At 55.8% G+C, this 23,912-nt stretch overlaps 3 protein-coding genes across 4 annotated transcripts; 2 read left to right on the top strand and 1 right to left on the bottom strand.

The window, feature by feature from the left end:
- Positions 1-97: 97 nt before the first annotated feature.
- ROM1 (retinal outer segment membrane protein 1) lies at positions 98-2,490 on the bottom strand. Its single transcript, XM_010384894.2, has 3 exons — positions 1,361-2,490; positions 709-955; positions 98-592 (listed from the first exon to the last, which is right to left on the bottom strand). The coding sequence occupies exons 1-3, from the start codon at positions 1,948-1,950 to the stop codon at positions 374-376; spliced, it is 1,056 nt and encodes a 351-aa protein (XP_010383196.1). The 5' UTR covers positions 1,951-2,490; the 3' UTR covers positions 98-373.
- Positions 2,211-13,305, top strand: EML3 (EMAP like 3). 2 transcript variants are annotated; one of them, XM_010384892.2, is made up of 22 exons: positions 2,211-2,807; positions 3,642-3,813; positions 3,894-4,151; positions 4,246-4,359; positions 5,530-5,597; positions 5,764-5,887; positions 6,104-6,274; positions 6,431-6,500; positions 6,586-6,696; positions 6,935-7,030; positions 7,410-7,565; positions 8,149-8,290; positions 9,035-9,186; positions 9,269-9,394; positions 9,476-9,607; positions 10,072-10,139; positions 11,045-11,133; positions 11,205-11,302; positions 11,430-11,517; positions 12,278-12,376; positions 12,640-12,770; positions 12,851-13,305. In XM_010384892.2, the coding sequence occupies exons 1-22, from the start codon at positions 2,786-2,788 to the stop codon at positions 13,052-13,054; spliced, it is 2,691 nt and encodes an 896-aa protein (XP_010383194.1). In that variant the 5' UTR covers positions 2,211-2,785; the 3' UTR covers positions 13,055-13,305. The 2 variants fall into 2 exon arrangements, with proteins under 2 accessions (XP_010383194.1, XP_010383193.1); XM_010384891.2 differs by having other exon boundaries at positions 3,891-4,151.
- Positions 13,306-13,396: 91 nt separating this feature from the next.
- On the top strand, positions 13,397-22,619 carry MTA2 (metastasis associated 1 family member 2). Its single transcript, XM_010384895.2, has 18 exons — positions 13,397-14,104; positions 14,841-14,908; positions 15,277-15,370; positions 16,909-17,026; positions 17,158-17,221; positions 17,407-17,524; positions 18,147-18,249; positions 18,443-18,542; positions 19,036-19,224; positions 19,317-19,391; positions 19,504-19,562; positions 19,726-19,823; positions 19,942-20,081; positions 20,337-20,565; positions 20,759-20,848; positions 21,200-21,318; positions 21,427-21,575; positions 21,801-22,619. Exons 1-18 carry the CDS (start codon positions 14,077-14,079, stop codon positions 21,964-21,966), a joined length of 2,007 nt encoding a protein of 668 aa, XP_010383197.1. The 5' UTR covers positions 13,397-14,076; the 3' UTR covers positions 21,967-22,619.
- The last annotated feature ends 1,293 nt before the right edge of the window (positions 22,620-23,912 follow it).

Here is a 23,912-nt window from a genome sequence, read left to right as displayed (position 1 = left end):
CACAGGTCGAGCCAGGGTCCAAACTTTGGAGTCCTGGCTGCTCCATCAGACAGAAATCAGTTCTCTCAGGCCCCCATCCCCTTGACAAAAAAAGCAATTGCTTCCATCCAAAAGCTTTATTGAGTCTCTGCCAGAATCAGCCTCCAGGCCTTCCCATGTCACTTTCCCATCACTTGTTCTTTGCTGTTCCCTGGTGGTTCTGGCTACAAGGGCTAGTAGGGCATCTGGTTTTCTTTCGTACCTCAGTTCAGCTTGCTAACTATCCTTAGCCCCTCTAATCCCACGATCCCCCCAACCTGGAGCCTTGGTAAGGAATTGTGAGGTTTTTAGATGTGTCCATCCCTTCCTCTTCCTCACCCCAAGCTCCAGGCCTCTAGGCCTCAGATAGATCCTCCTTGGGAGGTGCCTCTCCTGGTGGGGCCTCCTCAGGTGCTGGCCTGCAGGCAACCCCTCCCTGTAGCCATGCTGTTTTCAGCATATCTTTCAGCCCACCGGCAAAGAGATAGCCCTGGGTCTCTCCTTCCCCATCAATGACCCCTCCAAGCCCCTCCAGTGCTGTTTGCAGGTACCGCAGGCCGAGGAGCACCAGAGCCTGTGGGGGAAGCAAGGGGAAAGAGTCAGGGAGAGTCAGCGGTTCCAGGAGGCCCAGGGTTGGAGTCAGTGAGGAGTCCCCGGTGGGAGGAGGCCTCAGATGCTTTGCTGACTCACCTGCAGTAGGAAGGTGACAGCCAGCATGCTACCCAGTGTGCCTGCCAAGTCCTGCAAGTGCTCCAGCAGCACCTCATGGCACCCTTGGGCCCAGAGGTTTTGGTTGGGTTGTCGGGGATCGAACAGTGGGTGGGCGTAGGAGTCTGAAAGACGGTTTTGCAGGCAAGGCCGGGGTGAGTGGGGGTTGCAACAGGAGAAAGGGACCCCATCAGTCAGGTATAGGCCTTCCACATTGCTCTGGATCCGGCTGCAAAGGGAGGGACAGAGAGGTTAGGATGTCTGGAGATAGAAGCCTGGGGGAGGGACTGAGGGGCACAGGTATTGAGAAGGGAAAAAGAATGGTAAAACATTTACTGACTGCTGTACTATGTGCCAGCCAAGCATAATTCACTTATCTTCACAACAACTCTATCAGATAGGTACCTATCAGATAGGTACTATTATCTCCATTTTACAGGTAAAGGAATGGGTCCAGGGTGGTTTGGTAACATGCCCTGGGTTTCACAGCTAATAAATGGCCGAGCTGTAACCGGTCTCTCAGCTACTATGCTCTACTATTGCCCCTCTGAGCCAGGTGGAGATTCAAAGCAGCAGGAGGGAGCCTGTCTAGGGAGGAGGAGGAGGAGGAGGAAGGGAGACGCAAATCACTCACTCAACCACATCCTGGTCACTGGGGTCCAGGTAACGGCTGCTGACCCACTGGACCCCAAACCAATCCTTGTACCCGTGGCGTCCACAGCAGTGGTACCTCAGTTGCAGCTCATCCACCAGCCTTTTGGCCTGACAGTGCCCAGGCACCTCTGTGTCCTTGTAGTGAGCCAAGGCAGTCCCCAGGCCCTCCTCCAGCGCCTCATCCAGACTCCCAGGCAAAGCCAGGGCTAGCCCGAGGGCGATGACCAGGAGCCCCCCACCACCAGCCGTCCCAGCCACCAGCATCGGGCCCAGGACACCTCGCCAGGGAGGGTATAGAGCTGCATTCAGACTTGCCCTGCTGGCTCCTACACCCACTAGTCCTGTGCCTAGAGCCACCGCACCCGCTACCAGGGCAGCCTGGGGCAGGGCAGGGAACTGACAGGAGGGAGCCAGGAAGGTGCCAAGGTGCCTCAGCTGGACCAGGAGGTGCCCGCTACAGAGGAGGATGAGGCCACCAGCCAGCACCAGCAGCCAGGAGAGGAGCCAGAGCCCTTGTGCCAGGCGGATGCGGGGCTGCAGGGGCAGCACCAGGGGTAACACCGGCGCCATCTCCCATCTCTGCCCAAGGGAGTGCAGAGGTGTCGGGGATGGAACTTGGCTGGGGCAGGATGCTGAGTCAGCCCGGCCCGGCTTGAGCTGGGCTAATGCCACCCTGACCCCAATACCCTGAGCATCCTCCCATCCTCAGCCTTAATAACCCGCCGCCCTCTCAGCCCCAATACAGGATGCCTTGGCCTTGCCCCTTTGGAGAAACTCCGCCCCTAGGCCGAGTGCCAGTTTTGTGACCCCGCCCCTGACCCTCACGGAAGTGGTGGGGCTGGTCCGCTCAGCCCTGAGGAGTTAGGGGCTGGGGGGCGGAGACCTCGGGGCGGGCGCTCCCTATCCCGTCCCCTGGGAATCCGGGGGCGGGGATCCGGGAAGGGCCTGGAGCCGGAGACCGGGAGCAGGCCAAGGGGTCAGCCGGCTAGCCCCGCCCCCGTACTGAGCAGCGAGGCCCGGACAGGGAGGGGTTACCAGGCGGCCCGGCCCCCCCTCGGGCCCGCCCCCCTCCCGCGCTTCCTGGCGGCTCCGCGTCCGGCGCCTGTTTGTGCTGCGGCGCTGTGGCCCCGGACGGCCCAGCCACCCCACCCCCGGGAGCCGAGAGCGGCCCCGGGAGAGTCCGAGGGCCCGGGGGGGTCTGGGGACTGCGGCCCCGGGCCCACAGCGCCCCCTCCAGGCCTCTTCCCCGCGTCCGACAGCGCCCCCGCGGGGTGGTGGTACGGCGCCCTTCGCGCGCGCCCCGGGGTGCTTCCCCTTCCCCTTCCCCTTCCCCTCTCCCCGGCCGTGGCCCCCGCGGCTTAGACGCCTCCTCCGCCGCCGCCGCTCGGAGCAACCCGGGGGCCGGATGGACGGGGCCGCGGGGCCCGGTGAGTACGGGGCGGGGCGGGCGGCGTGCCCCTTCCCGGAGCGCCCGGCTAGTCGGGCTCCTCCAGAGCTGGACGGCTGTCTGGAGGCGTCCCCGCGTGCTCCTCCGCCGCAGGGGCTCCGAGCATCCTCCACAGTTCCTCCGGTCGCCCTCCCTAGTTGCTTGGGTCCTGCTGTCACTTCGGGCTTCCCCAGCGTCATTCTACCTCCCATGTAACTCCGGGCCCCTCGATGTTTCCCTGCCCTCTGCGTTACTCCGGGCCTCTTCTCCTGGTATTTCAGGTCTTTTTCCTTCTGACCGCCGTCCCCTGAGACCTTCACTGTGACTCTGTTCACAACCCACACTCTTTCCTGTCACTCTGGATCTCTTTTCCTGTACTCTGGGTCCTCAGTATGACTCCATTCCCGTGCCCCATCCTCTCCTGGTGTTCCCCCGGCTCAGTTACTCTGCTTTCGCTGGAGACCTGAGCTTGTTGTGGGCGCGTGGGGAGGGCTGCGGTCCCTCCCCTCACCAGTGCGGTGCCTCTCTCTGTGGCTCCCACGTTCCTCGGCAGTACTCCATATTTCCCCCCCGGTATTCCATGGTACTCCCAGCCTTTGCGGAGGCTGAGACGGCAGCAGGAAGGGAGCTTTGCCAGGTTTCTCGCCTGCCCTGCCAGAAGGAGGCCCTTGATCCTCTACCACCGTCTCCTCCCCTCTGGACGAGCATCCAAGCCTGGGGCTGCTTGAAAGGGGTAGTCCTACTGGACACATGTAAAGCTGTGGGGAGACAGAATCCCCTCTACGCTTTCCTCAGGTGATGGGTACATTCTGAGTACCTCTTGCCCTTTTCCCAGGTGAGGGCCCTGCTCGGGAGGCCCTGCAGTCTCTGAGCCAGCGGCTTCGGGTGCAGGAGCAGGAGATGGAGCTGGTAAAGGCAGCCCTGGCAGAAGCCCTTCGCCTGCTGCGGCTGCAGGTGCCCCCTTCCTCCCTGCAGGTCTCTGGCACACCAGCTCCTCCAGGGGACAGGTATGCATGTCGGCACACCCCATTTTTCCTCCTCCTTGGGGCCTCTGGGGCTTCAGGTTAATTCATCATCTCTCCAGCAGTTTTGCAGCGCCCCCAGGACTGCCACCCACGTGCACCCCTTCGTTGGTGAGCCGAGGCACCCAGACGGAGACAGAGGTGGAGTTCAAGTCATCCCCTGGACCCCCTGGCCTGAGCAATGGACCCCCAGCCCCTCAGGGGGCCAGCGAAGAGCCTAGTGGGACCCAATCTGAAGGAGGGGGCAGCAGCAGCAGTGGTGCTGGCTCCCCCGGCCCCCCGGGAATCCTCAGGCCCTTGCAGCCCCCACAGCGTGCTGACACGTAGGTGTCCTGTGGCCCTGTGGCGGAAGCTGGGAGGGGTGGTAGGATTGCAGAGTACAATAGAAGGGCATGACCTTCACTATGCCCCCACCAGGCCGCGAAGAAATTCTTCCTCCTCCTCATCCCCCTCAGAGCGGCCTCGGCAGAAGCTCTCCAGGAAGGCAATTTCCTCCGCCAACCTGTTAGTGCGGTCCGGGAGCACGGAGAGGTGGGTGAGGTTTCCCCTAATCCACCCCGCCCCAGGCGCAGGCTCTCGACTTTCCACATCCCTCACCTCACATCCCTGGGTGGGGTGGGGGGACCTGATTGCCCAACAGGAATAAGGAAACAAACACTTCTGGGGCGCCTGCTGCGTACCGGGCACTGTGCTAAACCCTCGACCTCCTCCATCTCAGTCAGTCCCCACAACATCCTTGGGGGGTAGGTGGTCTCATGCTGTCCATTGCACAGGTGAGGAGGCAGGCTCAGAGAGGGTAAGTCATTTGCCTGGGGTCACACTGCTAGAAGTCAGGATTTGAACCTAACTCTTCCTGACTCCAGTTCCCCTACCCTTTCCACTACATCACAGCAAACCTTCCGAGATCCCAAGAGGCTTTTCTAGAAGCTCCCATGGCTTTCATGGATGGCTGTCCCTAGAGCTTCAGCCCTCTTTCCGCTGGATCTACCAAGTACCACTGTATTAATACTTACTTCTAGAGGGCAAGGGGACGTCTTAGTGGCCGAATGTAGTTGCCTCAGGGAGTATGTACGGGCCCTAGGACACCCGAATGTTCATGCTAGCCCTGTCTTTGGCCTGTGTTTTATTCTCTCAAGAGACAGTATCACCTTACTGTTATCTAACGACAGGAATCTCTGGAGAGATGTAGACTTTCTTGCTTGCCTCCTGGATCCCTGAGAGGCGGGGCTGGTGTACATTCTGGACTCTCTTTGGTCCCATTTTACGGATGGGGAAATGAAAAGGTCAATAGCGAGGCCTGTAATCCCAGCTACTGGGGAGGCTGAGGCAGGAGAGTTGCTTGAACCCAGGAGGCGGAGGTTGCAGTGAGCTGAGGTCGCGCCGTTGCACTCCAGCCTGGGCGACAGAGCGAGACTGAGGCCTGGTGGTCTGGAGGAGAGAAAGGGCTCTGGCACCCTGCACTGCCTCTTCCAACCTTTATGGCCTTGTGCTGTGCACTCAGCCCTTTCAGCCTCAATCTTCTTATCTCTTAAATGGAACTAAAAGTCTCCATCTACTAGGGCCCTGATACTCACGAAGCAAACTACAGGCCTGCAGAGGTGACTGTGGTTTCTGCAGTGACCTCTTTTCTTGTGTCCTGCCCCTCCCCGCTTAGGTCTTCGAACCTGACCCCAGTCCCTGTGCTTTCTCTCTTCCCAACAGCCGTGGGGGAAAAGACCCCCTCTCCAGCCCCGGGGGCCCTGGATCTCGGAGGAGCAATTACAATTTGGGTACGTACAGAGGGACAGAGGGAGAAACTTGGATGGCAGGGTTAGGATTTGGGCTGCAGCCATAGGAGCTATTTTGGGCTGTGAGGTGTGGTGGCTAGGGTTCTGCTCTGTCTTTCCTGGAAGGGGGGTTGTGGGTGGTAGTTGACACCACCCCTTTTCTCTGTAGAAGGCATCTCAGTGAAGATGTTCCTTCGAGGCCGCCCCATTACCATGTACATCCCGTCTGGCATCCGCAGCCTTGAGGAGCTGCCGAGCGGCCCACCGCCGGAGACCCTCAGCCTTGACTGGGTGTATCCTGCCTCCTCCAGTCCCATGGGAACCACCTTTACCACCTTGGGACCCCTCTTCCCTTTACAGTTTTCTCCTGGGTCTATGGGGACAAGGAGCCTTCTAGATCCTCTCCTACCATCATTCTGCTCCAGGTCCTGCCAGCCAGAAGCTCTATCTCCCCTCTTCCTCCTCCTGCCCTTGATCTACCCTTTCCTTGACCGTGATCTCCACCCCAGTTATGGGTACAGGGGTCGTGATTCCCGCTCTAATCTGTTTGTGCTGCGTTCTGGGGAGGTGGTCTACTTTATCGCCTGCGTGGTGGTGCTGTACCGGCCTGGAGGAGGCCCAGGGGGTCCTGGAGGCGGCGGCCAGAGACATTACCGGGGACACACAGACTGCGTTCGATGGTGAGGGGCCTGGGGATGGTGGGCTTGGCAGGAAGAGGGTCTGGGGGCGTGGAGAAGCAGGAGAAAAGAGTTGCCTTGCTGCTCTGCAAGCTTGGAGAAGGTGTCTTGGATGGTCTTGAGAGACCTTTTCCCTAGAGTGTCTTCCCCCTACCTTAGCCTTGCTGTTCACCCTGATGGTGTTCGGGTAGCCTCGGGACAGACGGCTGGAGTGGATAAGGATGGAAAGGTAAGACCAAAGTCAGGGAGCAGGCAGACAAGCTGTAATTGCACTCCAGCTTTGCTTCACACCCTTGACTCTCCTCCCTCACCAGCCCCTGCAGCCTGTGGTTCACATCTGGGACTCAGAGACGCTGTTGAAACTGCAGGAGATCGGACTGGGGGCCTTCGAGCGGGGTGTTGGGGCCCTGGCCTTTTCAGCTGCGGTGAGCTGGCCCTGAAGCCTCTAGACCCCCATTCTTGCCTAGGAGCCCCACTCTTGCATGTCACCAGGAAGCCTTGGAAGTTCTGGCCTTCCTGAACCTCACCTAGGTGGTTCTTTTGAGAAAGGGACATGTGTGTCAACTTCTGCCCTCTCAATCTGTGATGGTACCTCCTAACCTAATGACCACGAACCCTGGATCTCAGGGTTCACTCTGCCCCTCCTGTGTCACCTTTGTTCAGGATCAGGGTGCCTTTCTTTGTGTGGTGGATGATTCCAATGAGCACATGCTGTCGGTGTGGGACTGCAGCCGGGGAGTGAAGCTGGCTGAGATCAAGGTGAGGAGTCCACGTGACTTGGAGGGGCTCCGAGGTTGGGGGTGGGAGTGGTAGAGTGCAGAGAGCTCCAGACTCACCCATATATTTCCTTCCTTTTTGGCTGGGTCACATGGGGCAAATCTCCTAGCTTCTCTGACCCTTAGTTTCTTCATTTGTGACATGGGTTCTGACCTCACGAGGGATAATGTGTTAGATATTAGGGTGATTAATTATGATTGACAGGGAATAGTGCTTTTAGGGGACCAGGGTCTTGAAAGAAGGGTTGTCCTGGGGTTTCTGGGCCTCTACCAGCCAGCTGTCTTGATGCAAATTGAGGAGAGTTAAGTAGAGCGAAGGTATCCAGGGCTTGGGGTGGCTGAATCTAGTGTCTTCCCTTCAGAGTACAAATGACTCAGTCCTGGCCGTTGGCTTCAACCCTCGTGACAGCAGCTGCATCGTCACCAGTGGGAAATCTCACGTCCACTTCTGGAATTGGAGTGGTGGAGTAGGGGTTCCTGGGAATGGGACCCTTACCCGGAAACAGGGTGTCTTTGGGGTGAGGCATGGATAAGTGGAAGGTGATGGGGAGGGCAGAGTGGAAGAGGAAGCACTGGGCTGAGTACTAGGGACCCTAAGGTTCCCTAACCCCTACCTGCCCTGTGACTTTTTCTGTTTTTTTTTTTTTTTCTTTTGAGACGGAGTCTTCCTTTTGTCGCCCAGGCCAGAGTGCAATGGCACTATCTCGGCTCACTGCAACCTCCGCCTCCTGGGTTCAAGCAATTCTCCCGCCTCAGCCTCCTGGAGTAGTTGGGATTACAGATGTGCGCCACCACGCCCGGCTAATTTTTGTATTTTTAAGAGAGACAGGGTTTCATTTCATCATGTTGGCCGTCGCTCCCGGCTTTTTTTTTTTTTTTTTTAAGACAGTGCTTTGCTCTATCACCCAGGCTGAAGTGCAGTGCGGGGTTTCACCGTATTGGCCAGGCTGGTCACAAACTCCTGGCCTCAGGTGACCCGCCCACCTTGGCCTCCCAAAGTGCTGGGATTACAGGCGTGAGCCACTGCACGTGGCCTGTCCTGCGACTTTGAATCTTTGCCCTTCCCTTTGACCTCTGCTGTCTGCTCTCCCCTCCTGCTAGAAATACAAGAAACCCAAGTTTATTCCTTGCTTTGTGTTCCTTCCGGATGGAGACATTCTCACTGGAGACTCAGAGGGGAACATTCTCACCTGGGGACGAAGCGCTTCAGATTCCAAGACCCCAGGCAGGGGTGGGGCCAAAGGTATGCGGCTGGGGGTGGCATCTGGGAAGTCGAGTACTCCAGAGGTTCTGTGGGAACAGAGAGAGGGTTTCCCATTCCCATCTTTTTTTTTTTTTTTTTTTTTTGAGATGGGATCTTACTCTGTTGCCCAGGCTGGAGTGCAGTGGTGTGATCTTGGTTCACCGCAACCTCTGCCTCCCAGGTTCAAGCGATCCTCCCTCTTCAGTCTCCAAGTAGCTGGGAGTACAGGCACACGCCACCACGCCTAGCTAATTTTTGTATTTTTAGTAGAGATGGGGTTTTGCCATGTTGGCCAGGCTGGTCTCGAATTCCTGACCTCAAGTGATCTGCTCACCTTGGCCTCCCAAAGTGCTGGGATTACAGGTGTGAGCCACTGCGCCCAGCCAGGTTTCCCACCTTTTTACCTTGAGAGTTGATAGTTCTCTGGGGGGCTGGTCTAGAAGGGTGTGGGCAGCATAGCAAAGGAGAAACGGCTGGAGCTTTGTGTTTGCCAGATCTCAGGTTCAGATTCCAGTTTTGCCATTAGTTGCCTGGCCTTTAGGAAGTTACCGCACTTCTCTGAGTCTCAGTTGTCCTGTTTGTAAAATGGGGAGCATAACAGATGTGTTGGCAGTATGAGGATGAAACATAGTAGTCAGTGCATTCAACGGCTGGGAGTTCTTACTCTCTTGTGGCAGCCAAAGCTGGCCGTTTCTCACTCCCCTGTGCCCCCAAAACATGATCTGCCTGGGGCTTTGCCAACAGAGACCTATGGGATTGTGGCCCAGGCTCACGCTCATGAAGGTTCCATCTTCGCCTTGTGTCTCCAGCGGGACGGGACAGTGCTGAGTGGTGGCGGGCGGGACCGCCGGCTGGTACAGTGGGGGCCCGGGTTGGTGGCCCTCCAGGAGGCTGAGGTGAGGGCTGGGCTGGGGTCAAGGGAGCGAGGGAGAAGAGCAATGGTCAGTGGGCTCCTGACATTCTGCCACCACTCTGCAGATTCCTGAGCACTTTGGGGCCGTGCGAGCCATTGCTGAGGGGCTTGGCTCTGAGCTGCTGGTGGGAACCACGAAGAATGCATTGCTGAGGGGAGATCTGGCCCAAGGCTTCTCCCCTGTAATCCAGGTTGGGGGTTAAGGGCTCAGGGGAGCAAAGGGCAAAGGGGTGTGAGAGAGGGGCAGGAGTGACAGTCATGCTGTGCTGCAGGGACACACTGATGAGCTCTGGGGGCTCTGTACACACCCCTCCCAGAACCGCTTCCTCACCTGCGGCCATGACCGGCAGCTCTGCCTTTGGGATGGGGAGAGCCATGCGCTGGCCTGGAGCATCGACCTCAAGGTACAGCCCTGTGCCCCTGGATCCCCCATGCCACACCCACCAGGACACCTGTGGCCACCACGCCTTCCCCAGCACCTTGCCTTCTGCCTCCCAGAGGTGGCCAGTTTGTACTGGTATGGGTGCACTGGCTACTCAAATATTAATTCTTCTGTACTGATTGGTAAAAGCTGATGCTTCTAGTACCACCTGGGCATTCCTTGCCGCCCCCAGAACCCCTCAGACTTCCTCTTGGTCCAGCACCTAAATGGTTAATCTCCAGCACAGCTGTTGGCCTCAGTTCTGTGGTTAAATATTTTGATATCACTCCCTGTTTAGGCTCCAGTGACACCCAGGGGTCCCTTCCCTCTCTTCCCATCTTCTCCTTGGGAGTAAGTGGCTTTGAAGTTATCAGGAGGACAAGGGGTCCGTTCTGGTTCCCTCACTAGAAAGGCATTGTCTTGAATTCACCTTCTCCCCTCTCCCAGGAGACTGGTCTCTGTGCTGACTTCCACCCGAGTGGGGCAGTTGTGGCTGTAGGACTGAACACGGGGAGGTGAGAGGGAGCCAGGACTCCCAGGAGGGAAAGCAGGGAGGGCTGGGAAGGGTTCCTGGTACTGGGGGAGTGGGCGAGAGTGACCACTTCTGCCCAGGAGCCACCTGCGCCTTGGCACTCCTCCGTGCCTCTCCCTGCAGCCCCTGCCACCTGGGCTCCCCTCCTCTCCTGTGGTAACCATTTCTCCCCCTCCCCCAACTACTGTCTCCTCCAAGCCTGGGAGTGGAGGAGGCGGCAGCCCAGGATAGAGCAGTGGGAATGGGAGGGGCATAGACAAACACAGGGAAGTGACAGGCTTCCAGCCTGCACAGGGCCTTTGTAGTTGGCCCCTGGTCTGTAGTTTCAGATTCCTTTTTCAGACGGCATTAGAAGCCCCTCAGCCTTTATCCACACTTAGCTCCTTCCCATCTCCCAGCATAAGAATGCAGTGGTGGCTGGGTGCGGTGGCTCATGCCTATAATCCTAGCGTTTTGGGAGCTGAGGCGGGTGGATCACTTGAGGTTAGGAGTTCAAGACCAGGCTGGCCAACATGGTGAAAACCTCATCTCTACTAAAAATACAAAAATTAGCCAGGCATGGTGGCGCGCACCTGTAATTCTAGCTACTTAGGAGGCTGAGGCATGATAATTACTTGAACCCAGGAGGTGGAGGTTGCGGTGAGATCTTGCCACTGCACTCTAGCCTGGGTGACAGAGTGAGACTCTCTCAGAACAATAACAACAACAACAACAAACTACAAAAAAAAATGCACGCGTGACCTGTCGTCTACATCAGAGCTTTTCTGTGTGTGTCTCTGAGCTTCTCTGATTTGCCATCCCCAAGCCTACCCAGGGTGGCCTACCTGGGGGTCTCCTCACATCTTGGCTTTTCGTCTTCCTGTCTGCCTCCACTCCCCTCCCTTCCAGGTGGTTGGTTTTGGACACAGAGACCAGAGAGATCGTGTCTGATGTCATTGATGGCAATGAGCAGCTCTCAGTGGTCCGGTACAGCCCAGGTGGGAGCCACCCCAACCCTGGACTCACATGTGTCCGTGGCCCTTCCCTCTCTGAGTGACTGTTTTTGCAGATGGGTTGTACCTGGCCATTGGTTCCCATGACAACGTGATCTACATCTATAGTGTTTCCAGTGATGGCGCCAAATCCAGCCGCTTTGGCCGCTGTATGGTGAGGAAGTTGGGGCGTGTGGTGGGGCATGATAACAACTGAGAAACTCAGGGGTCTGGTGCATCAAGGGGGCTCTGGGGATGGGAAATGGATGGGATACTTTAAAAATCTTGACCTTTGCTCCCAGGGTCACTCCAGCTTCATCACTCATCTTGACTGGTCCAAGGATGGGAATTTCATCATGTCCAATTCTGGGGACTATGAGATTCTTTACTGTGAGTGGCAGTGGAGCAGGACATGGGGAGAGGGTAATTGGAGTGGGTTTTATGTAGGGGGGGGTTCTTTTTTTTTTTGAGACGGAGTCTCGCTCTGTCGCCCAAGCTGGAGTGCAGTGGCCGGATCTCAGCTCACTGCAAGCTCCGCCTCCTGGGTTCACACCATTCTCCTGCCTCAGCCTCCCAGGTAGCTGGGACTACAGGCGCCCACCACCTCGCCCGGCTCGTTTTTTGTACTTTTTAGTAGAGACGGGGTTTCACCGTGTTAGCCAGGATGGTCTCGATCTCCTGATCTTGTGATCCGCCCGCCTCGGCCTCCCAAAGTGCTGGGATTACAGGCTTGAGCCACCGTGCCCGGCAATAGGGGGGGTTCTTAGAGGTGTTGTCAGGTAAGGGAGTGGAGATAGGGTTAAAGTGGAGTTGGAATTACACATAGGAGAAATTTTGTGATTTGGAAACGAGTTTCACACCATGTCTTGCTGACTTGAGGGAGTTGAAAAATGCTCAAAGTTTCTCAGGGCACGTGTGAAGGACTTGACTTATCTAGGGAGGAGGAACTCATGGAAGCTGTTAGAACTTCAGCCAGTGCTCAGGACAGGACGCACACAGGGTGGGTTTCTCAGGGGGAGGTCACTACTACAGTGACCAGATCACATGCCATCGCTGGGTTTCATGCCAGTCTTTCCAATCTGGCTTTTCCTGGCATCTTCCCTACTGAGGGCAGGGTGAGAGCTGAGCTGGGCGGGCTCCCTCTCCCCAGGGGACGTGGCTGGAGGCTGCAAGCAGCTGAAGAATCGCTATGAGAGCCGAGACCGGGAATGGGCTACCTACACCTGTGTGCTGGGTTTCCACGTCTACGGTGAGCAGGGGCGTGGAACCCTGCTGGAGGGGTGGGGGACAAGGTGGAGCCCAGTTTGGGCTCGGAACGGCGTGTGTCGTTGGGTGCGAGTCCAGAAACCTGAAGATCCAGCCCAGGAGGCCCCTCCGGCCCTCGGGACCGGGAAGGCTTTCCTGGAACGCGACAGTGGGTGGCTGCGGCTGCCGGAGCGCCTGAAACGGTGTAGCTCTGGGCCGTGGGTGGCGGTGGGTAGGAGGTCGGGCTGAGGCCGGCCGCTGTGCTAGGCGTGTGGCCGGACGGCTCCGATGGGACCGACATCAACTCCCTGTGCCGCTCCCACAACGAGCGCGTGGTGGCGGTGGCCGACGACTTCTGCAAAGTGCATCTATTCCAGTACCCGTGTGCTCGTGCCAAGGTGAGGCCGCGGGGGCTGCCGGGGTGGGACGGGTGGGCCCGAGGGCTCCCCCGCCACTGCAACTCTTCCCTCCCGCCCAGGCGCCGAGCCGCATGTACGGGGGCCACGGCAGCCACGTGACCAGCGTCCGGTTCACGCACGACGACTCGCACCTCGTCTCGCTGGGCGGCAAGGACGCCAGCATCTTCCAGTGGCGAGTGCTGGGCGCTGGGGGCGCGGGGCCGGCGCCTGCCACGCCCTCTCGAACCCCCTCCCTGTCCCCAGCCTCCTCCCTCGACGTTTGATCGCTGCCGGCAGGACCTACTGGCCCGGCGGCGTGGCCCCGCCCCGCCCTGCCCCGCCCTAATCCCCCACGACCAGGGGCCGACTCTTTCCTCGACTGACTTCGAAACATTCCCGACGGCGCATTTCCCTGGAGGGCGCGAACGGCGCCCCTGCACACACCGTTTAGACCCGCTGGTTGAGCCGGGCAGCCCCAACCTAGGCCTTGACTCCCGCTGCCTGCTGAGGGGCAATAAACCAGAACCAAAGTCGCCTCCGGGTGCTTTTGTGGGGCGCTGCTGGGTGCCTCCGGGGCCCTGTGGGGTGGGGACGAAGGAAAAGAGGCGTGCGGAAAGGGCAAGGGAGCGTAGACCATTTAAGCAAATAACAGGCAAAATCGCTTGCAAATAACCTGGCGAAGCGCTAAGGCGCGCGAGTCTTCGGGGCGGGAGGAGGAGCTGCAGGGCTCCAGCGAGGACAGAGTTAAGCCCCACTCCTCTCCCGCCCTCGGAAAAAGGGGTGGGGGGGGCCGAGCTGCAACGGAAATAGCCGAGCGGTTGGCCGACAGGAGCCGAACTTCTTCCGGAAGTAGCCGATCTGCGGGGTCTCGCTCTCCGACCTGAGCCGAGCAGTGGGCCTTGTTCTCCGGATCGGCCGAAGGTGTTCCGGAAGGAGGCGAACCCTGAGGCGGGCCGGGCAAGCATTCCCTGCGGCCGGCAGAGCCCAACGACTAGTGGGACTCGGCGCGGGTGGGGGTAGCTGCAGCCTGGCTCTCGCCTGTCAGGAGCCGAGCTCGTTCCGGAAGAAGCCGAGCGGACCGGGGCCAGCCTCAGCGTCCCGGGAGTGAGGCGATAGCTGCGGCGGCGACAGCGCGGGCCGGGATGAACCGCGACGGCTGAGGCAGCGGAGGTGCCGGCTGCGCGGGCCCCAGTGAGACTCCCTCGAAGCGCCAGCCCACCGTTCGGGGCTTTGCCTCTAGCCGAGCCCTGCCCCCGCGAGCCTCCCGGACCCCTTTGTGCGGCCGGAGGCGGCGGCGGGAACGGCCATGGCGGCCAACATGTACCGGGTGGGAGGTGAGTACCGGGCGCAGGGGTACGGGGTCCGGGGCGGGAGAGGTTGGGGTCGGGACTGGAGGGGCTCGACACCGGGTGGCGCGAGGCGCAGCGTATGGGGCGGCATGGACCGGAGCGCGGACCGGAACCGGAACCGGGAGACGAGGAGCTAGGGTGCGGGAAACCGCGACGCGGCAGGGCGCCGAGACTCCTGGAGAGAAGCTGCGGGCAACCCCGACGGCACTTTCAGGGCTGCGTCGGGGGCTCCCCGGGGCACGGAGTGGGCTTCGGAAACCGGTTCCGAAGGAGCTGACAGGGTGGGGAGGGAACGCGAGGGGCTGGGGCGACAGCTTTGCCACCGCGGAGGATCCGCCCGGAGGTTTCCTCTTCCCAGGCGTTATTGTGCGCCTCAGTTCGAAAAGGTGGGGGCCCTGCGCTAGAGCGAACAATTACTTCGCCGCGACTGAGGTGCAACTCGTCGCTGAGTTGTGGGGACTGCAGGGGAACCCCTGCTTCTTGCCTGTTCCTTAAGGCTCACTTTTGAGTAATGGATCTGATTTTAGAACTAGGTGCGGTGGGGGTGGGGGATATCCTTATTTTCTCTTAGTCTTTACACTTTTACATCTCAGCGCTCTCTCTGCCTGAATCCTTATCTTCTTTTAATCCACTCAGGCCAACTTTCTCTCCTACTCTGGTCCCCTGCGTCTCTCCCATCTCCTCTGATCTTCGTGGTTCTCCCCCCTCCCTTCCCTTACAGATTACGTCTATTTTGAGAACTCCTCCAGCAATCCTTACCTGGTTAGACGGATTGAGGAACTCAACAAGGTGAGTGGAGCAGAATCCCTCTTCCTCCCTCCCTCAGTGATCTTTTCTGAGGTTTCTAACTTCAGGTGGAAGAGAGGACCCTATACTAAGTACCCATTCATATTCATTCATTCATTCATTGGATGTATTCAGGAAAGGCTATTGAGAGCTTAGCAGGAACTTGACTATTCTGTCTCTCGGGGGCAAAGGAAAGGGATTTGGAAGTCTGTCCTTGAATGTAAGTCTTTACTCATATTTTCTTGGGCTTTTTAATTTAGGTCCCTCTGAAACTTACTGTTATTTGTTTCTTTGTGTATTTCTGTTCCTAGATGATCAATTTTCATTGCTACGTTGTTTTGTTTTTGTTTTTGTTTTTTTTCTCCCCTTAGACTGCAAATGGAAATGTGGAGGCAAAGGTCGTCTGTCTTTTCCGGCGCAGGGACATTTCTAGTAGCCTCAACAGCTTGGCTGATAGTAATGCCAGTGAGTATCTTCATCCCTTTCTTTTCCCCCTCCCCATGATCTGAGGCCTGGGCATGTCCCTGCAGGTATTTCCCCTGGTAGCATGCCCAAGGCAGAGGTGTGAGTTTGGGGGTGGGAAATGCCTGGCCTGAGGAGGGAGACCTGTTTTTACACGTTGGGGTTGGAAGCAGAGTGGAGAGATTGTGATAAGGAAAGCCATAATATGGTTTGTGTATGAGAATAGGAGAGAGACGATAAGGTTTATTTAGGGGATGAAGACGGGGTTTAGAGAAACAGAATGCTTTTCTAAAGGGGGGCAGTTTGGGATACATTGGGGCAGTAGGTGGTGACTGAAGGTCAAGGTGAAGAGGAAGAGATTGTACTGAGAAGCCCGCATAACAGAGAAGCAGGCTTATTTTGTAATCACAAACAAGGTGGTGAGAATACCTGGAAGTTAGAAGATGGCTGAAAGTTTTCTTGCACTTTGTAATTTCTCACCTCGCCCATTTCCCCGCCTGCCCCCCTCCATTTTACATCTTTCCCTTTTCATTTTGCTCTATTTTCATTCTCTTTAAGGTCTCATTTTCTTTTTAAAAAAAAAAACATATTTTCCTTAGCTTCTTTTTCCTTTCCTGCTTTGGTTTTCTTTTTCCTTCCTTTTGTTCCACCTTTCTAAATCATTTTCCTTTTTCAGACTACTCTGGGTGAGAAGGGGTTAAAGAGGAGCCAGGCTTACCAAGTTCCCTGGCCCTTTAGGGTTTCCAGCCCCATCTGGCAGGGGCTGACCTTGGCCTTGTCCAATCAGAAGGGGTGTTGGGGGTGTGGTCCCCCTTGCCTTAGCACAGGGTTTCCGGAGCACACAAGCGAGGGGTGGAGCCTACTGCACAACCCCCCCTTCTCCCTGAGGTTGGGAACAATGCACCAATGAGCCTGGGCCTGAGGCTTTTCTGCCCCCTCCCACTTTGGTTGGCGCCTAGCCAGGTTAACCCCTTCCACTAGGTTTCAGGGCAAGCTGCAGCTCTTTCAGGAGGAAGGTATTGGCACTGGCTTGAGAGGTGTTGTCCTTGAAAACCCTAGGAACTATTATTAGCCAAGTAGAGAATGAGGGATAGTTAGGGCTGCGTGTGATGTTTTAGAGCAAAGAGTCTCCTGAAATTGAAAAGAACTGGTAAACACAGTCTTGTGTGGTATTTTTTTTATCTTACTGGGTTCCTGGACTTCAGGCTGGTTTAGCAAGACACAAATGTAATGTTCTTGCTGGCCTGTTGTGGACTTTGGTGTCTGAGCATTGGCAGCTGGGTAGTGATGTATGTCTACAGCATTCTTCGTACTCTCAGCAGTTCTTCCCTAAGAGCATTACTGATAGAGTTGGGAGCATCTATGATGGGGTATACAGCTAAGAAGGAAAGCTGGTAGGATAAAGGTATAGAAGGCAGACACCTGGGAAATGTGAGAAAAAAACAGCCAAGATAGGAAATATTTTCCCTGAGTTAGAGTTTCCAGGGTGGTGTCTTGCTGGATCCATTTCTGACTTGGTTTCTTCCTCCTTAATCTCCCAGGGGAGTTTGAAGAGGAATCAAAGCAGCCAGGGGTGTCTGAGCAGCAGCGCCATCAACTGAAGCACCGGGAACTTTTTCTTTCTCGGCAGTTTGAATCATTACCAGCCACGCACATAAGGTACTGGACAACTGGGGCCAGAATAGCCTGCGTGCACTTAGGTAGAAGATGGAGAGAAGGAGGTGGTATTCAGAGATGCTGTGGGGAGGGAGAGTGGGGCTCACTGGGGTTTTCTGATCTGTCTCCTATAGGGGGAAATGCAGTGTGACCCTCTTGAATGAGACAGATATCTTGAGCCAGTACCTGGAAAAGGAGGTGAGAAAGAGATGTTGAGAGAAGAGGGAGGGGAATGGGTATTGCTCACAAAAGGGAGGGGGAAAGGAGGACAATGATGAGGTACCGGGTTGCCAGACTGCCGGTCATGGAAACTGAGATACACCTCCCTCCCTGCCGCCTATGTGGATTGCTGCCCTGCTTACCTTGTCTCTCCCCAACTCCAGGACTGCTTTTTTTACTCACTGGTGTTTGACCCTGTGCAGAAGACACTTCTGGCTGATCAGGGCGAGATTAGAGTTGGTTGCAAATATCAAGCTGAGATCCCAGATCGCTTGGCAGAGGGTAAGCAACAGGAGAAGACTGTATGGCTACTAAGTTATATAATTCTAAGGGGCACTTTATTTTTTGTATTTTTTTTTGTGATGGGGTCTCGCTCTGCTGCCCAGGTTGGAGGGCAGTGGTGTGATCTCAGCTCACTGCAAGCTCCGCCTCCCAGGTTCATGCCATTCTTGTCTCAGCCTCCCGAGTAGCTGGGACTATAGGCTCCCGCCACAACGCCTGGCTAATTTTTTTGTATTTTTAGTGGAGACGGGGTTTCACTGTGTTAGCCAGGATGGTCTCGATCTCCTGACCTCATGATCCGCCGGCCTTGGCCTCCCAAAGTGCTGGGATTACAGGCGTGAGCCACCACGCCCGGCCCCAAGGGGCACTTTAATGTTATAGTCTGTGTGAATGGTGTCACCTGGGGTTGTGTAGTGCACAGTCTGCAGGGCTCTCTGCCATGACCCTGACAGAATGGGACCGTAGGAACCGGGAAAGGGCAAATGGGAACAGTTGGGAAGAGAAGTCGGAGAGTTGACAGAATCCAAGCAGAAGAGGAAGGAGGAAGTGCTATTGTGAATGAAAAGGCACCAACTATTTCCCCCTGCCCTCTCTCTGTGGTTGCCATTGTTCTGTTCCCCAGGAGAGTCTGATAATCGGAACCAACAGAAGATGGAGATGAAGGTCTGGGACCCAGACAACCCTCTCACAGACCGGCAGATCGACCAGTTTCTCGTGGTGGCCCGGTGAGGGGTGGGTGGATAGGGAAGATGGGCTGGGGGAGGTGTGGACATTGTTCTGAGTCCCATGGTTCTTAGAGGTGGACTTTATTTCTTTCATTGGCATAGATATTTTCCTTCTTTCTCTTCTGGCTTAGTTTCCCAGCCCACTTGGGCTTTCTTCATTCTTTGGCTTTTGACTTCTCAATTTCTCCCTTAGAGCTGTGGGAACCTTTGCAAGAGCTCTAGATTGCAGCAGCTCCATTCGGCAACCAAGCTTGCACATGAGTGCAGCTGCTGCCTCCCGAGATATCACCCTGGTGAGCAGAAGTTGGTGGGTAGTTGGGCAGGCTGGGCTTTTTGGGGACTTGCAGAGCCTAGGGACAGGAGAGGAGGGTATCTCTGAGGGAATGGGAGTGGTTTTTTTTTGTTTGTTTGTTTGTTTGTTTTGAGACGGAGTCTCGCTCTGTCGCCCAGGCTGGAGTGCAGTGGCGCGATCTCAGCTCACTGCAAGCTCCGCCTCCTGGGTTCACACCATTCTCCTGTCTCAGCCTCCGGAGTAGCTGGGACTACAGGTACCCGCCACCACGCCTGGCTAATTTTTTGTATTTTTAGTAGAGACGGGGTTTCACCATTTTAGCCAGGATGATCTCGATCTCCTGACCTTGTGATCTGCCCGCCTCGGCCTCCCAAATTGGTGGTTTTATGGGTGTGAGCCACCGTGCCTGGCCGGGAGTGGGAGTGTTTTAAGGAGCAGGAAGGGAGTGGTGCCAAAAGTTTCAGGTCCTCAGTTGCTCTCCATCTTCCCCGTAGTTTCACGCCATGGATACCTTGCAAAGGAACGGCTATGACCTGGCTAAGGCCATGTCGACCCTGGTACCCCAGGGCGGCCCGGTGCTGTGTCGGGATGAGATGGAGGAATGGTCAGCCTCAGAGGCCATGCTATTTGAGGAGGCCCTAGAGAAGTATGGGAAGGACTTCAACGATATTCGCCAGGATTTTGTAAGTGGATTACGCTAGGAGGAGAGGTGACAGGTGAGGGAACCAGGACGTGGGGCCAGATGCCTGCTCATTCTTCTCCCTCTGTCCCTTAGCTACCCTGGAAGTCACTCGCCAGCATAGTCCAGTTTTATTACATGTGGAAAACCACAGACCGGTATATTCAGCAGGTATCATCTGGGCTGGGGAGGGTGGACCATAGGCTACCTGCTGACCTCTGCCTTCGAAGTTGATTATACTCTCCCTGCTCTGATCCTTCTCTTTCTTTTTTCCTTCTTACAGAAAAGATTGAAAGCTGCTGAAGCAGACAGCAAACTGAAACAGGTCTACATCCCCACCTAGTAAGTGTAGTGGTTAGGGGAGACCAGAGTGTTTTCCTTCCCTTCCCCTAACTTGTGCCTTCCTCAGTGATTGGGGGTGGGCAGGAGGTAGGGTCATATTGAGAATGGAAATTGATTCTTTTCCTTGACCAGTTGCTTGGTTTTTCCCTTCTCCTCGCTTTAGCACTAAGCCAAACCCTAACCAGATCATTTCCGTGGGTTCAAAACCTGGCATGAATGGGGCTGGATTTCAGAAGGGCCTGACTTGTGAGAGTTGCCACAGTGAGTTATGGGGGCACTGGGATGGTGGGGATGGGTGGAAGGCCTGCTGTGGCTCAAGAATCTGTGGGGCTCAGGTAGCATGCTTCTTCCCTGTCCCCCTCCTCTCCATGCTCTACAGCCACACAGTCTGCTCAGTGGTATGCCTGGGGCCCACCTAACATGCAATGCCGCCTCTGTGCTTCCTGTTGGATCTACTGGAAGAAATATGGGGGACTGAAGACTCCAACTCAGCTTGAGGGAGCCACTCGGGGTACCACGGTAAGGATCAGTGGGGGGAAAAGCAGGGGAGAGCAGTAAGCATATTGATGTGACCTTAGGTGAGGGCCAGAATATCCAACTCTTTATATGGTGATGGTTTGATGGGCAGGGGGTGCTTGATGCTGGTTGGGGAGACATATAGGCCAAGAGGTCAGTAAAGAGATTAGGTAGGAATAAATTGTCCTCTGCAGGGAATGGAAGAAAGAAGGGAGCCTCAATGCTGATTTCTGCTCTCTCTTTCCTATGCTCTTCTAGGAGCCACATTCGAGGGGTCATTTGTCCAGACCTGAAGCTCAAAGTCTCTCCCCTTATACAACCAGCGCCAACCGGGCCAAGCTACTGGCTAAGAACAGGCAAACTTTCCTGCTTCAGACCACGAAACTGACCCGTCTTGCCAGACGCATGTGCAGGGACCTATTACAGCCAAGGAGGGCTGCCCGACGGCCGTATGCTCCTATCAATGCCAATGCCATCAAAGCAGAGTGTAAGGGCAGGGAGTGATGGGGCTGGTGGTGGGTTTAGGGTTGCTCTGGTCAGAGACGATTGTTTCTCTGGATGTTTAATAACAGGAGGCATAGTAGGCCACAGGTAATTTTTTAAAGATTAGACTTGGCTTCTGGCCTCAGAGGAGACCTGAATAGTGAAGCCCTTCAGAAGCTTTCATCTTTGTTCTCCAGGCTCCATTCGACTTCCTAAGGCCGCCAAGACTCCATTGAAGATTCACCCTCTGGTGCGGCTGCCCCTGGCAACTATCGTCAAAGATCTGGGTATGGGATGAGGACCAGTGAAGGTGGCATCAGGCTCCCAGTCCGTTCCCTGTCCGACATCATCTCTCCCCTTGTTTTCTTCTTCCCCATAGTGTCCTCAGAGATTTAGTTTAACAAACTGTACTTTTGTTGTTTAATAATTTTTTTTGTAAACTATTCAGTATTACTGTACTGATTTGATAAGGTCATACTGATATTTGAAATACTAGTGATAGCTTGCCAGAACCTTTTCCCATTGCTACTTTTGGGGATGCCCAGGTAAACTGCTGGTCCAGGGAAGAGATGGAAGTAACAAAGGGGAACTGCGTAGGGAAGAAAAGGTGTGAAAGTTTTCTATTACTTTTTTTCCAGTGGCCCAGGCACCCCTGAAACCAAAAACACCTCGGGGTACCAAGACACCGATCAACAGAAACCAGCTGTCTCAGAACCGGGGACTGGGGGGCATTATGGTGAAACGGGCCTATGAGACTGTGAGTTGACAGAAAGGGGTGGGCCAAGCTGAGTTGGGTGGGCTTTTGTTTCTCGTAGGAGTCTGAGAGGGTCCCTTCCCTCATTGTGCCATCCTACCTCTTTTCCAGATGGCAGGGGCAGGGGTTCCTTTCTCTGCCAATGGAAGGCCTCTGGCTTCAGGGATTCGTTCAAGCTCACAGCCAGCCGCCAAGCGTCAGAAACTAAACCCTGCTGATGCCCCCAATCCTGTGGTGTTTGTGGCCACAAAGGATACCAGGTAGGGAGTCTACTGTGGGAGGGGGTGAGAGGGACAGTCCAGGCTGGTGAGTGTGGGGAGTAGGAATTTCAGAGCAAGAGCTCTAGGAAGGTTGTGGATGAAGGATGGGGATGCCAGAAAAGAATGGGCCAGAAGGCAGAATTGCAGTGTGGAATGTGGGGCTTCACCTGGAGGGCTTAGTGTTCTCTAAGCCTTTTCTGTTTCTCACTTGCTCTTTCTGGCCAGGGCCCTAAGGAAGGCTCTGACCCATCTGGAAATGCGGCGAGCTGCCCGCCGACCCAACCTACCCCTGAAGGTGAAGCCAACGCTGATGGCAGTGCGGCCCCCTGTCCCTCTACCTGCACCCTCACATCCTGCCAGCACTAATGAGCCTATTGTCCTGGAGGATTGAGCACCTGTGGGGGAGGGAGGTGGGTTGAGAGGTAGAGGGTGGATGCCCAGGGCACCCAAACCTCCCTTCCCTTTCGTGTCAAAGGGAGTGAGGAGTAAGGAAGAGAGCAAGTGAGTGTGCGTCCCTGGAGGGGTTGGGCGCCCTCTGGTGTTACAACCTCGAGACTTGTCTCATGCCTCCATGCTTGCTGATGGAGGACAGACTGCAGGAACTTGGCCCATGTGGGAACCTAGCCTGTTTTGGGGGGTAGGACCCACAGATGTCTTGGACAGTTTTGGGGGGAGGGTTTTTTAATTTTTTAAAAATTTTGCCTCCCTTTGTGAAAGGGGATGGGGAGGGGAAGAGTAAATAGATAACAGGTGGTGGTACCTGGTTGGGGGAGGGGGGCATGCACTGCCATGTCTTTTTTTTTTTTTTTTTTTCCTAATTGGGGGTTTCTCTTTCTGTCCGGTGTCCGGACTATCCTAATTGGAGTTTGAGGCCCCTAAGCTGGCATCAACCCCAGGCCACGCTCGCTCTTTCCTTCCCTCCCCTCCCCCTCCGCCTTTTGTACGCCAGTTCTCAGAAATAAAGATCTTTTGTCCGTTTTTTTAACCTCGGATTCTGTAATTGGTTCTTATAGTAACAAATAAAAAGCTGTTTTCTTCAGCTTCTCCTGGCTCAGCTGTTCTTTGCCATGGGTGTGTGTTGGGGGTGTCTTTGACAGGGAAAATAAAGGACAAAGGACAACAAAGGAGGTACAGATGGTTCTTGCCTTGGGAACAGCTTTATGAGATACGCAGCCTGGACCGAGGCGGCTTGCTCCAGCTAGCCTTCTTGTGGGATCCAAACTGCTCCCCAGCTCCCAGTGGTGATGGAGCCCAAGCACCATCTTGGCCCAGATTCTTTCAAAGGAGTTGAGATGAGCTTTCTGGATGACTGGTGCCCTCCATAGGAAAGGGGAATGGGAGTGTTTCTTCCTCTGTTTCCCACCTCTTACTCCCATCTCCCTTTTACTTAAGGAATTCTGGAAGTTGCTAGCAGCCAGGGTAACATGTATACCACCTTGGTGGTGGTGATGGGGGTTATAGGAGGATCCTCTCACCTAGCTGTGTGGTGTATTTGGCAGACGAATTCTAGCACTGAACCACCTGAGCACCTCTAGGTGTATGTGTACAGCCTGCTGCGTCAGGATCCTCAAGGCCAGTCTCAGCAACTGCCTTGATCCACTGTAGCACCGTTTCCTGCCTGAAAGGTTTGGGACACTGAGATCAGATGCCTGAGCTGGGCCCATTAGAAGGAACACCTTAGGAGAGAACAAGAAGTTCAGCCTACTGTGTGCTCCTTGGGCACTTCCTTTAGAGATGGGGAACAGCCTCAGCAGTTGTGACTTGCTCAAAGTCAAAGACCTTGGTGTCTGCCTTAGGTCCATGGCTCTTTGCGCCATTCAAAGCTGTGGGCTGAGCCCATCTGAAAGTCCTCTCCACTTCGTTATGATCCCTGTCCCTAGGGCATCCCCAGCTCCTGTAGTCCCTCCCTGTACTGAGCCTACACCTCGGCGGTGTTGGGAGGAACTGACAATTATACTAGGTGGGGGTTGACAGCATTCGCTCCCTCCAGTGTCTTCACTCAGTTATCGGTACTCGGTTTTGTCTTGTCGCACTGCTCTGAGGTGCGCCAGTGGCCCTGGCGCCTCGGGAGTACACCATGCAGCCCACTACTGCGGAAGGAGTGGGCCTGGCTCCAGGGACCTTGTGGAGTCCGGAAGGTGCCCGGTGGTGGCAGAGCTCCCCAACCAGGGCTAGAAGCAGTCGCAGAACATCCGTTTTGCGAGAGGACAGGGGGTGGAGGGAGGGAGTAACAGCCCTGAAAAGGTTGGAAGTCCAGTAACAGGTCTGGGTTCCGTGGGGCAAAGGATTGGAAGCCGCCGATCCTCTGCCTTTATTCGTCGGGTAAATAAGGGTCGA

The sequence above is a fragment of the Rhinopithecus roxellana genome, chromosome 15 (genome assembly GCF_007565055.1).
Source record: "Rhinopithecus roxellana isolate Shanxi Qingling chromosome 15, ASM756505v1, whole genome shotgun sequence".
Taxonomy (NCBI): domain Eukaryota; kingdom Metazoa; phylum Chordata; class Mammalia; order Primates; family Cercopithecidae; genus Rhinopithecus; species Rhinopithecus roxellana.
Note: the sequence above shows the minus strand (reverse complement) of the source record. Positions and strands in the feature narration are given on the sequence as shown.